Source organism: Oncorhynchus tshawytscha, linkage group LG12 (assembly GCF_018296145.1).
Source record: "Oncorhynchus tshawytscha isolate Ot180627B linkage group LG12, Otsh_v2.0, whole genome shotgun sequence".
NCBI lineage: Eukaryota > Metazoa > Chordata > Actinopteri > Salmoniformes > Salmonidae > Oncorhynchus > Oncorhynchus tshawytscha.
The window spans coordinates 16924376-16936671 of record NC_056440.1 but is presented as its reverse complement, the minus strand read 5'-3'; the positions used below and the strand labels follow the sequence as shown (position 1 = coordinate 16936671).

The 12296-nt window shown below is 43.4% G+C and overlaps 1 protein-coding gene across 1 annotated transcript in view; it reads right to left on the bottom strand.

Moving 5' to 3' along the window:
* Positions 1-4936, bottom strand: part of LOC112263920 (adipocyte enhancer-binding protein 1) — a 29675-nt gene extending 24739 nt beyond the window's left edge. Inside the window, exon 1 of the mRNA XM_042331392.1 lies at positions 4067-4936. Coding sequence (XP_042187326.1) covers positions 4067-4319 — 253 coding nt within the window. The 5' untranslated portion in view covers positions 4320-4936. The remainder of the gene's footprint in view (positions 1-4066) is intronic.
* Positions 4937-12296: the final 7360 nt, after the last annotated feature.

Genomic DNA, 12296 nt, shown 5'->3' with positions numbered 1-12296 from the left:
TTGACAAATACGCTGATTCGGTGTGCGAGTTCATTAGAACGGGCGTTGAAGATGTCGTTCCCATAGCAACGATTAAAACATTCCCAAACCAGAAACCGTGGATTGATGGCAGCATTCGCGTGAAACTGAAAGCGCGAACCACTGCTTTTAATCAGGGCAAGGTGACTGGAAACATGACCGAATACAAACAGTGTAACTATTCCCTCCGCAAGGCAATCAAACAAGCTAAGCGTCAGTATAGAGACAAAGTAGAATCTCAATTCAACGGCTCAGACACAAGAGGTATGTGGCAGGGTCTACAGTCAATCACGGATTACAAAAAGAAAACCAGCACCGTCACGGACCAGGATGTCTTGCTCCCAGGCAGACTAAATAACTTTTTTGCCCGCTTTGAGGACAATACAGTGCCACTGACACTGCCCGCAACTAAAACATGCGGACTCTCCTTCACTGCAGCCGACGTGAGTAAGACATTTAAACGTGTTAACCCTCGCAAAGCTGCAGGCCCAGACGGCATCCCCAGCCGCACCCTCAGAGCATGCGCAGACCAGCTGGCTGGTGTGTTCACGGACATATTCAATCAGTCCCTATCCCAGTCTGTTGTTCCCACATGCTTCAAGAGGGCCACCATTGTTCCTGTTCCCAAGAAAGCTAAGGTAACTGAGCTAAACGACTACCGCCCCGTAGCACTCACTTCTGTCATCATGAAGTGCTTTGAGAGACTAGTCAAGGACCATATCACCTCCACCCTAGACCCACTCCAATTTGCTTACCGCCCAAATAGGTCCACAGACGATGCAATCTCAACCACACTGCACACTGCCCTAACCCATCTGGACAAGAGGAATACCTATGTGAGAATGCTGTTCATCGACTACAGCTCGGCATTTAACACCATAGTGCCCTCCAAGCTCGTCATCAAGCTCGAGACCCTGGGTCTCGACCCCGCCCTGTGCATCTGGGTACTGGACTTCCTGACGGGCCGCCCCCAGGTGGTGAGGGTAGGCAACAACATCTCCACCCCGCTGATCCTCAACACTGGGGCCCGACAAGGGTGCGTTCTGAGCCCTCTCCTGTACTCCCTGTTCACCCACGACTGCATGGCCACGCACGCCTCCAACTCAATCATCAAGTTTGCGGACGACACAACAGTGGTAGGCTTGATTACCAACAACGACGAGACGGCCTACAGGGAGGAGGTGAGGGCCCTCGGAGTGTGGTGTCAGGAAAATAACCTCACACTCAACGTCAACAAAACTAAGGAGATGATTGTGGACTTCAGGAAACAGCAGAGGGAACACCCCCTATCCACATCGATGGAACAGTAGTGGAGAGGGTAGTAAGTTTTAAGTTCCTCGGCGTACACATCACAGACAAACTGAATTGGTCCACCCACACAGACAGCATCGTGAAGAAGGCGCAGCAGCGCCTCTTCAACCTCAGGAGGCTGAAGAAATTTGGCTTGTCACCAAAAGCACTCACAAACTTCTACAGATGCACAATCGAGAGCATCCTGTCGGGCTGTATCACCGCCTGGTACGGCAACAGCTCCGCCCACAACCGTAAGGCTCTCCAGAGGGTAGTGAGGTCTGCACAACGCATCACCGGGGGCAAACTACCTGCCCTCCAGGACACCTACACCACCCGATGTCACAGGAAGGCCATAAAGATCATCAAGGACAACAACCACCCGAGCCACTGCCTGTTCACCCCGCTATCATCCAGAAGGCGAGGTCAGTACAGGTGCATCAAAGCTGGGACCGAGAGACTGAAAAACAGCTTCTATCTCAAGGCCATCAGACTGTTAAACAGCCACCACTAACATTGAGTGGCTGCTGGCAACACACTGACTCAACTCCAGCCACTTTAATAATGGGAATTGATGGGAAATTATGTAAAATATATCACTAGCCACTTTAAACAATGCTACCTAATATAATGTTTACATACCCTACATTATTCATCTCATATGTATACGTATATACTGTACTCTATATCATCTACTGCATCCTTATGTAATACATGTATCACTAGCCACTTTAACTATGCCACTTTGTTTACATACTCATCTCATATGTATATACTGCACTCAATACCATCTACTGTATCTTGCCTATGCCGCTCTGTACCATCACTCATTCATATATCTTATGTACATATTCTTTATCCCCTCACACTTGTGTCTATAAGGTAGTAGTTTTAGAATTGTTAGCTAGATTCTTGTTGGTTATTACTGCATTGTCGGAACTAGAAGCACAAGCATTTCGCTACACTCGCACTAACATCTGCTAACCATGTGTATGTGACAAATAAAATTTGATTTGATTTGATTACCCCCTCTATATTTGTCTGCTCTTCAGTTTGTTCCCTGTTTCAGGATTGATGATGTTATTTTTCTCCTGTCCAGATGCTGTTCCTGTTCTGTTTCATGTCTGTGTTTCATTAAATGTTCACTCCCTGTACCTGCTTCTCGTCTCCAGCGTTGATCCTCACAGTAAGGGGCAGTAGGTAGCCTAGTAGTTAGAGCGTTGGGCCAGTAAGCGAAAGATTGCTACATTGAATCCCCGAGCTGACAAAGTAAAAATCTGTCGTTCTGCCCCTGAACAAGGCCATCATTATAAATATGAATGTGTTCTTAACTGACTCTGCTAGTTAAATATATATATATATATATTTTAAAGTACGTTAAAAAAAGTAAGGGCTATTTGACCAAGAAGGAGAGTTATTGAGTGCTGCATCCGGTGACCTGGCCTCCACATTCACCCGACCTCAACCCAATTGAGATGGTTTGAGATGATTTGGACCACAGAGTGAAGGAAAAGCAGCAAACAAGTGCTAAGCATATGTGGGAACTCCTTCAAGACTGTTGGAAAAGCATTTCCAGGTGAAGCTCATTGAGAGAATGTCAAGAGAGTGCAAAGCTGTCATCAAGGCAAAGGGTGGCTACTTTATAGAATCTAAAATATATTTTGATTTGTTTAACACTTCTCTGGTTACTACATGATTCCATATGTGTTATTTCATAGTTTTGATATCTTCAGAAAATTGTAAAAATAAAGAAAAACCCTTGAGTAGGTGTGTCCAAATGTTTGTCTGGTACTGTACATAGTAATTCAATCAATCACCTAACCTAACCAAACCTACATGTACATACAGTGCATTCGGAAAGTATTCAGTGTTATTGTGTGTAGATTTAATCTTTAGAATATACTGTAAGACTGTAACAACAAAATGTAGAAAAAGTCAATGGGTCTGAATACTTTCCGAATACACTGTATTACCTCAATTAATCACCCCAACTACCTCGTACCCAAGTACACTGACTTGGGACCGGTACTCCTTAAATATAGCCTTGTTATTGTTATTTTATTGTGTTACTATTTTCTTTTTATCTATTTGCTCATTTTCTTACTTTTTAACCACATTGTTGGGAAAAAGCTTGTAAGTAAGCATTTCACGGTAAAGTGTACACTTGTTGTATTCGGTGCATGTGTCAAATAAAATGTGATTTGATTTTGTGAGCTGGAGACAAACAGGTGAGAGTGGTGTGTGCAGGGTATGTGTGTGTATACTGTTAGACAGGTCATAGTGACTGAACAGTGCCTGGGTAATTCAGGAAACCGCCGGCTTCTTTTGAAACCAATGCTCTCCATTCATCTTCCATGTTCTCTGTGCCTTATCCCCTGTCCTCTGTGCCCTGTCTCCTGTCTGACGATGTAACATAATGTTCTCCAGTCCTGCTCCTGGAAAGGAGGCATCTGTTCCAGCCCAACAACCAGACGATGTAGATTATTTTTTTCTATTAATGGTTTGATCATTAGTTGATAAGGTGTGTTATTGCTGGGCTGGAACAAAGTCCTGCACATCTTGTGAGTCTCCAAGACTTGGATCCAAGAACACTAGTGTAACACAAGCCAGGGGTTCCAAAACAGTTTTCTTCTTGAGCCCCATCAAGTAGATAAAACCATCCATGTTTCTAGCCACAACTCAATTGGGGTCTACCAGTGGCTCCCAACTCTCCACTTAGTAACATTTATTATAATAGGTAGGTTGGCTTTGTTCTTACCTGGTACGGCTTCTTCCTCTGTGGCTCTCTTTGCCTTGCCAGTCTGTCTTCGCGTTTCTGTGAGCTCCTGTTCTTTAGCCGGCTCATCCTGGGACTCCTCTCCATGTAGGGCCTCCATTCCTCCATCCATCCCTCTCTCCTCCACAGCCTGGCCTATAGAGACTATGCCTCCTGCGCTCTCCCCTCCTCTTAGCAGTAGCACACAGCATAGGGCCAGCAGAACCAAACACACCACTGCAGTATGACCCCCCATTCTCCCTACTCTACAGTACCTACCTCAATGTTCCACAAAATACTTCTAGCTCAGTATTCCGATCAAGTACTCCACCACAGTATTCTACTTCAGAATTAAAGTTATTACTAAAGTTCCAGCTCAGAACGGTACTCAGAAATTCTACCTCAGTGTTCTAAATCAGTATTCTACAAAATAATTCTACCTCACCAAAACACCTCACTGTTCTGTATTCTACTCCAGTGTTCCACACCTTCACTCTAGTGAGGGATATTCTGGAGCTCCACGCGCACTGCAAGCCACAGCCAAACCCACTCACTCAAAGCATGAGGCAGGGCTGAACACAGAGAGGAGGGAGGGAGGGAGGAAAAGAAGCCCAAAAACAATGGCTGAGGGAGACAGAGAAAGAATCACCTTCACCTGGCTGATGAGTTGGAACAGGTGCCCAGATCAAAAGGAGATCTCAGCACAGATTGAGCAGAGCAGCTCACTGGAGAAGCCAGGAGAGGGAAGGCAGAATCCAGGCTGGCTCTATATATTTGAAAATAGAGCTTAGTCCTGTAGCAGAGTGCTTCTACCAGCTCTTCCCTCCGCAGACTGCTCTTCCCTCCGCAGACTGCCACAGACAGGCACGAATGGAAAGGCTCCCAGGACGCTGGATTCCAGAGGAGGAGAGGGGGAGGGTAAAAGAGTGGAAAGAGGGTGGGGGAGGACAGAATGTGTGTGTGCTAACAATACTGAACCCCACAACATCTGTAGACTCATGGAGTGGACTTAGTCAAAGCAAATGAAAACAATAAAGAACATATTCCACCTCAAACTGGATTTAGGTTTTTAGGAATGTCCCGCTCTCCTTACCATCCAGATTTCAGGGGAACTGTAGCATTCTTTCCTTACGATGTAGCTTAGCAAAGTCTCCCATTAGTTTGAAGGAAAACTCATTCCCAGCCAAGAAGAAACAAAACACAACACACACACACACACACACACACACACACACACACACACACACACACACACACACACACACACACACACACACACACACACACACACACACACACACACACACACACACACACACACACACACACACACACACACACACACACACACACACACACACACACACACACACACACACACACACACACACACACACACACACACACACACACACACACACACACACACACACACACACACACACACACACACACATAGAAGGAATAACTATTTGAGCAGATGACAAAAGTTTGCCCTTTTCGGGGCTTTGTGTTTTCTTTGCTCTGCCCTGTCTGTGGCCTCCCCCAGAGAAGTAGTCTCCACTCCAGTACCTCGGGTTAACTGAGACGAAGGAATTGGAAAACAAACTGAATTGGAAAAAGATATGCAGCTACTGGAGGAAGCTTAAATGGAAATGTGTTTTTCAGCACTACATTATGGTGCTGCAAACAGAAACAGACAGCCTAATAATTCAGAAGAAAAGAAAACAGTGGGGGAAAAAAATCTGATTCTAAGCAGGATTGTTTAGATGGTGAGTAGTAGTAGTAGTATCTCTTGAGATTTGTCCAAAAGGGCTTATTTTTAAATGTGTTTAGAGTTATAACTCACAAATCAAATTATAAGCATCTGGTTGGAAATGACTCAAAGTGAGTAAGAGGGTTTTGGTTTTGTCCAAAGTACTCTGATTCAAGTCTATCTTCCCGTACGCATCACAGATTGACCTTTTTTATAGAGAGACCGTAGTTTTTCCATGACACACAGTTTATAACCAACAAGCTGTGATGTTGGGGGATAAGGGTAGGTCAAACATTGTGTGTGTGTGTGTGTGTGTGTGTGTGTGTGTGTGTGTGTGCGTGCGTGCGTGCGTGCGTGCGTGCGTGCGTGCGTGCGTGCGTGGATGGTGTCCTACTACAGTAGCATGTTTGAATAAACCATCTCATCTCTGCCATTTTTATACACACACACATACCCTTACACACACAGAGACCTCCCTGCTTGATGAAGTAATTCACTTGGCTATGGAATTATAATGGTGACAGAAGTACATGAGTTTGTGTTTAGAATTTTGTCGTCACACATTGAGATTCGTGGTTGCAAGTAGCTTCGCAAATGTGTAATTTAATTTTGAAGCTGCCCACTCAAGAAAATGTGTGAAAGATTTAAACCTGTAACATGACATTTGAATACATTCAATAAGATTTGCAAGTATCATTTATTTTCAGAATTATTACAAGTCCATTTACGAGTATGAATATTCTGCTGTGAACCAAAAATACACGCTGGGAGTTCTGTCACTGTTGTCATGCTAACAAGAGTAACGTAAACTTGTAAAACATTTTGTAAATTTGTAGAAAGATATTTGCAGGTGGAAATGTGATTTTCGCTCTGCGAGCAGGACCTTTAACTCCTGACCAATCAGTTCCCTCTGCCAAAACCACAACTGACGAACCATTGGCTTATTTGTTCCATCAATCAAATCTCAGGAATTAGGATGAGGTAAATTAACGAAAATGATCTACTTGAATGTAATCCTCTCTTTTATCTGTGTTCATCATTTTTTTTGTGAAAGGGCATGACAGTAGTTTGCTCATCATGTGAAACATAATGGTACATTTCAGACGAACTCCAGACCAGCCATTGCATTGACAGCCGCTATTGCGTTAGCTAACTGGCCTCTGACATTCTTCCAAGTTTTACTATCAACAGGCTAGCTTTATCAGGCAGCTTTAGATGCGAGGGGAAAACTAATATATTTTCTAGTTAGTTAACCATCTATTGATGAAGTTGATTGGAAATGCCATTAGATAGTTAAATTGAAACAGCTGAGGGAAATCTAGCTAGCTAATTCCCATCATCATCATCACTGCAGCGTAGCTAATGTTAGCTAGGTTTCTAGAAAATATTAAATATATATTTGAAGCTATATTTTAAAGACTTGTTACTGACTTTTGAACACTTGTCGAACTACTTCATTCCACTGCTTGTTTATTGATTAATTGGTGACTGAAAAAGTTGGCAATAAAAATGCCCCTCCCAATTTTACTGCAAATAGATTAGCGATCTAAAAGTAAACTCGTGACAACTTGATCATGCTTATGAATATGTAAAACTGTCTACAAAACTATGGTACATTAAAGGTAGTTGGGGTTCTCAGCGACTTGAACCAGAACTGAAATTTGAGCAGGGAGGTTAATTTCTTCCCCCCTCTGCTCTTTTCTCAGGTTGAAGCACATCCCTAACACCCAGACAGATGTAAAGAACTTGGGAACCTCCCAGCCACCAGGAAAATCACATTTTTCTTGGAGTTTATTCACAAGTTTAGATAGAAATAGATCCACATGTTATTTTCCTTTATGCAGAATTGTCGCTAAACTTTTAACTTGGAAAGCTCATTCAATAATACAGACGTGGGTGATTTCTGTCCCAGGGGACTGAACTGTGTGCACATTTTTGTTCAATTTAGACCACAATTAGTTGAATGAGGTGTTAGTGAAGTCCTGAAACAAAACTCTGTACACTCCTGTGTAAAGAACCTATGGCTGTCATGACTTCAATTGAATAAATACAGTTACCATTTTCTTTTGTTAATCTATACAGATTTGTCACGTGATTTCCAGGAGACTGGTGGAGATGGATACAACCATAACCCAATGCAGTACATTTTCCTGCAACCAGGTTGAGGCCTGCTACCAGCAGGAACATGGAGCACTCCATGTCAGTATATATCTATTTTATTTATATATATATATATCTAATGCTCCACTTATATGAATGGTGAATACATTTGTATTAATGTATAAAGGACATCACACAGGTGTGCCAACTAAAATATATATCCCAGACGAGACTGAAGAATAGTACAAATGGGCTGTGTTTAGATAGGTAGCCCATGCCTAATCTTTTTTTCACAAATTGGTCTTTTGACCAATCAGATCATCTCCGAAAAAGATCTAATATGAAAAGATCAGAATTGGGTTGCCTGTCTAAACACAGCCATTGATAAGAGAATATAAATTAGTTGTGTTTTTAGCTGTTTCTATGAATTTTAGTGACCTCATACAGTACATGTTAGGGCAGCAGGTAGCCTAGTGGTTAGAGCGTTGGACTAGTAGCTGAAAGGTTGCAAGATTGAATCCCTGAGATGACAAGGTAAAAAATCTGTCGTTCTGCCCCTGAACAAGTCATTGAAAATAAGAATTTGTTCTTAACTGACTTGCCTAGTTAAATAATAAATAAATATTAAATGGCTATGAGATAAGGAGACTCATGCTCTAAGCAAAGGGAAGGTACCACTGAAAGCCCCAGACTTCAGGCAGATAGCTTGATGCACATGTCACAATCCAGGCCCATGTCACAGCATGCAGTGGCCTGATAGGGAGATGATAATGAGTACGTTTCACCATCAAATCCGTGTTAGCATTTACTGCACGCTGCTGAACAATCCAAACATTTTGTTAGTGTCATTGATATAAATGGGCAATTCAAATCCAATATCCAGTTCATAAGCATTGACTAATACCTCTAGGGTCCTTTGGTGGTCTGGCAGCATGCTGCTTTCTAGTGATATTTTGGTATTAGGATCCCCATTACTCTTCTTGGGGTCCACATGAAACATGACATAATACATTATCAGGTTAGAAGGTAAGACCCAGATGCAGACTGTGTCAAAGTAACAATGTTTATTACAGCAACGGGCAGGCAAACGACAGGTCAAGGCAGGCAGGGGTCGATAATCCAGAGTAGTGGGGCAAAGGTACTGGACGGCAGGCAGGCTCAGGTCAGGCAGAGATTGGTAATCCAGAGGTGGGGCAAAGGTACTGGACGGCAGGCAGGGTCAGGCAGAGTGGTCAGGCAGGCGGGCTCAGAGGCAGGGTCAAAACCAGGAGGGTGAGGAAAAAGAGAGACTGGTACAAACAGGCGCTGAGCCAAACCACTGGTTGATTTGACGAACTGGCAACAGACAAACAGAGAACACAGGTATAAGTACCCAAGGGATAATGGGGAAGATAGGCGACACCTGGAGAGGGGTGGAGACAAGCACAAGGACATGCAAAACAGATCAGGATGTGACATACTGTTACGTTCCCCAGTTTCTGTGTTGTTGTGGGTTTGTGTGTGTGTATATTTCAGGAAATGGCTTCCTGGATTCCTGAAGCAGCTGATTGGTTGGCCCCATCGCTGATTGGAGCTCTGACCCCTCCCTCTCGTCAGGGGATACAGCTGTCTCTTCATTACCAACTCCTTCTCCAGCTTGATTAAAAGCCTGTGTTCCTTCGTTAGGGAAAATACCTTCATGTTTATGTCCTGTGTTGGTTGTTGTGGCGGTCAGTGAAAGTTTTGTTGATATTATTTTGTAGCCGCTCCTTCAGAGATATGTATATGCCAGTAGAACTTAGTGTTTTTGGTTAATTGAAAGTGTTCACGTAAATTATTCTGTTTCATTTGTTCCCAGAGGGGAAGGGGAACACACCGTGGGAGTGTTTAGGCAAGAGGCTTGCGGGCATACATAACCTGTAGTATTTAATCTGTCTATGCACACTAGGTAAGACCTGGGTGGACCACCACCTGTATTTTGGTTAGCGCGCCAGTTGGTGCTTAAGGCTAGGTAAGAAGTGGGAAGGTAGGAGAGGGGACTCTAACTTTTACTTTCTTTGCTTTGGTTCCGTCCTGCCCCTTTTCCCCTTATTATAGGGAATGTATAATTCCTAAACATGGTAAACAGTGTGTTTCTCTGCCTCTGTCGTCCTTCCCCGCACCTACAATCACATACTTTTTTTAGAGGGGTGTTGCAATGTACAATGTAGAGGGGTGTTGCGTTCCCTCCTCCAAGAGGCATACGTAACTGTTATGAGAATTATGTTATCAATGTTCATAAACTGAACTTCAATTAAACCACTCAGTCTGCAACCTAAAATTTGTAAGATTCCGGTTGAATGAAACAGACAGAGCCCCAGCTTACAATAGTCAAAACGTTTATTCAAGAGAGCTCTAAAAATTCATACAATGCACATAGCCTTTTATACCTCACATTTGGTCATATAAATGCCCTCCTCTCTAACACTGTCAATGCTATTTACAAGTTTTCTCTAACACATACATTGCTTATCATATCCTACAACATGTTACATAATCTACTGCAAACCTAATGGTTGGGAGACGTCCTTCCTGTTATCAGTTTCACAGTGGTCACACGTTATCTGTCACAAGCTGTCTGTTGACAGTTCTTCTTTTCCTATGCACACACTGTCTCGCCTATATTGCTAAATAGTAAAGTCTTATCTTGTCCTATGATTCAAATACATTTCACTCCATTATACAGTAACAGGGTGGAATATGTTTAGTCATTACCTTAAACATATAAATGTCTATATCAGTAACACATACAGAGTACAGAACATTATTAGTCAAGGACTGAAATAAATACATTTTAAATGTCACACACAGCCTACATACCAGTACATACAATATCTAGGTCTAATAAATAGTGCAGTGCAAATTACAATGCAATATAAAATGGCTGTCTCTTACTCCCTCTCCACCTGAAATGCAATAACAAAAACATGAATAACATTAATCCAACTTTTTCATTCACCAATTAATCAATAAACAGGCAGTGAAATTAAGTAGTTTGACAAGTGTTCAAAAGTCAGTAACAAGTCTTTAAAACAGCTTCAAATATATATTTATTTTCTAAAAACCTAGCTAACATTAGCTACACTGCATTGATCCAAGATGGCGTAGCAGTCAGACGTCTTTGTCCTTCGTCTTGTCGTGTCCCATGTATATATCTTTTTCTTTACATATCTTTTTTTATATTTTAAACCTCAACTTCAAAATACTCTCCTGCAACCCACCTCACCCAATGTGGTGTGGATCTGTTTTTTCTAAAGTATTTTTATTTACCTCGGAACCGGAATCCCCCAACAGAAGCTAGCCAGCTCATTAGCTACTATCTAGTAGTCAGCTAACCACTGCTAGCGGTCATCGGCTAACCTTCAGCTCGAAAAGCTCTTGCCAGTTTGTACAACGCGACTCAAACCAGAGAATACGGGACCTATATTCTCTCCAAATCCCTGGATTCCTACCGCAAGCTCGGAACCGTTTCACTGGATCATCGCAGCTACCTAGCTGCAACTTGAGTGACTACCCCTGGCTAACGTCTGTCCCGAAGCAAGCACCAATTAGCCTGGAGCTAGCCCATGCTAGGCCCATTCTTCCGGCTAGCTGAAGAGGCCCATCAGCCACTCCTGGGCTACAATACCTGGACCCCTTCTACTGCCGGTATGGGGCACGGAACCCCGCCGATCCTTCACAACTGGACTACCGACGTAACCTGCTCGAGGGGGTACTCAACTGGCTCCTACGCCACAACGTCCCCTAAATGCCCATCTGCTAGCCACGGCCCACTAGCTGTCTAGAGTATATTGGACTGTTAGCTAAATAGATCCATTGGTCAATTTCTTGGGCCACTATACCCATTTTGCCAATTGGACTTGGACCCCTCTGCTCCTCGGAACCCTACTAATCCACCACGACTGGTCTATCGACGTCACCGAACGCGGAGGCTAAAACAGACTTTCCTCCATCGCGATGTCCTTCTGCTAGCGTGCTAGCCCCAGCCTGCTAACTGTCTGAATCGCCATGTCTCCAGCCAGCCCAAACACTCACTGGACCCCTATGATCACTCGGCTACGCATGCCTCTCCCTAATATCAATATGCCTTGTCCATTACTATCCTGGTTAGTGATTATTTTTCTTATTTCACCATAGAGCCTCTAGCCCTGCTTAATATGCCTTAACCCACCATTTAGTTCCACCTCCCACATATACATTAACATTAGAAGCCTCCTCCCTAAGTTTGTTTTATTCACTGCTTTAGCACTCTGCCAACCCGGATGTCCTAGCCGTGTCTGAATCCTGGCTTAGGAAGACCACCAAAACCCCTGAAATTTCCATCCCTAACTATAACGTTTTCCGACAAGATAGAACTGC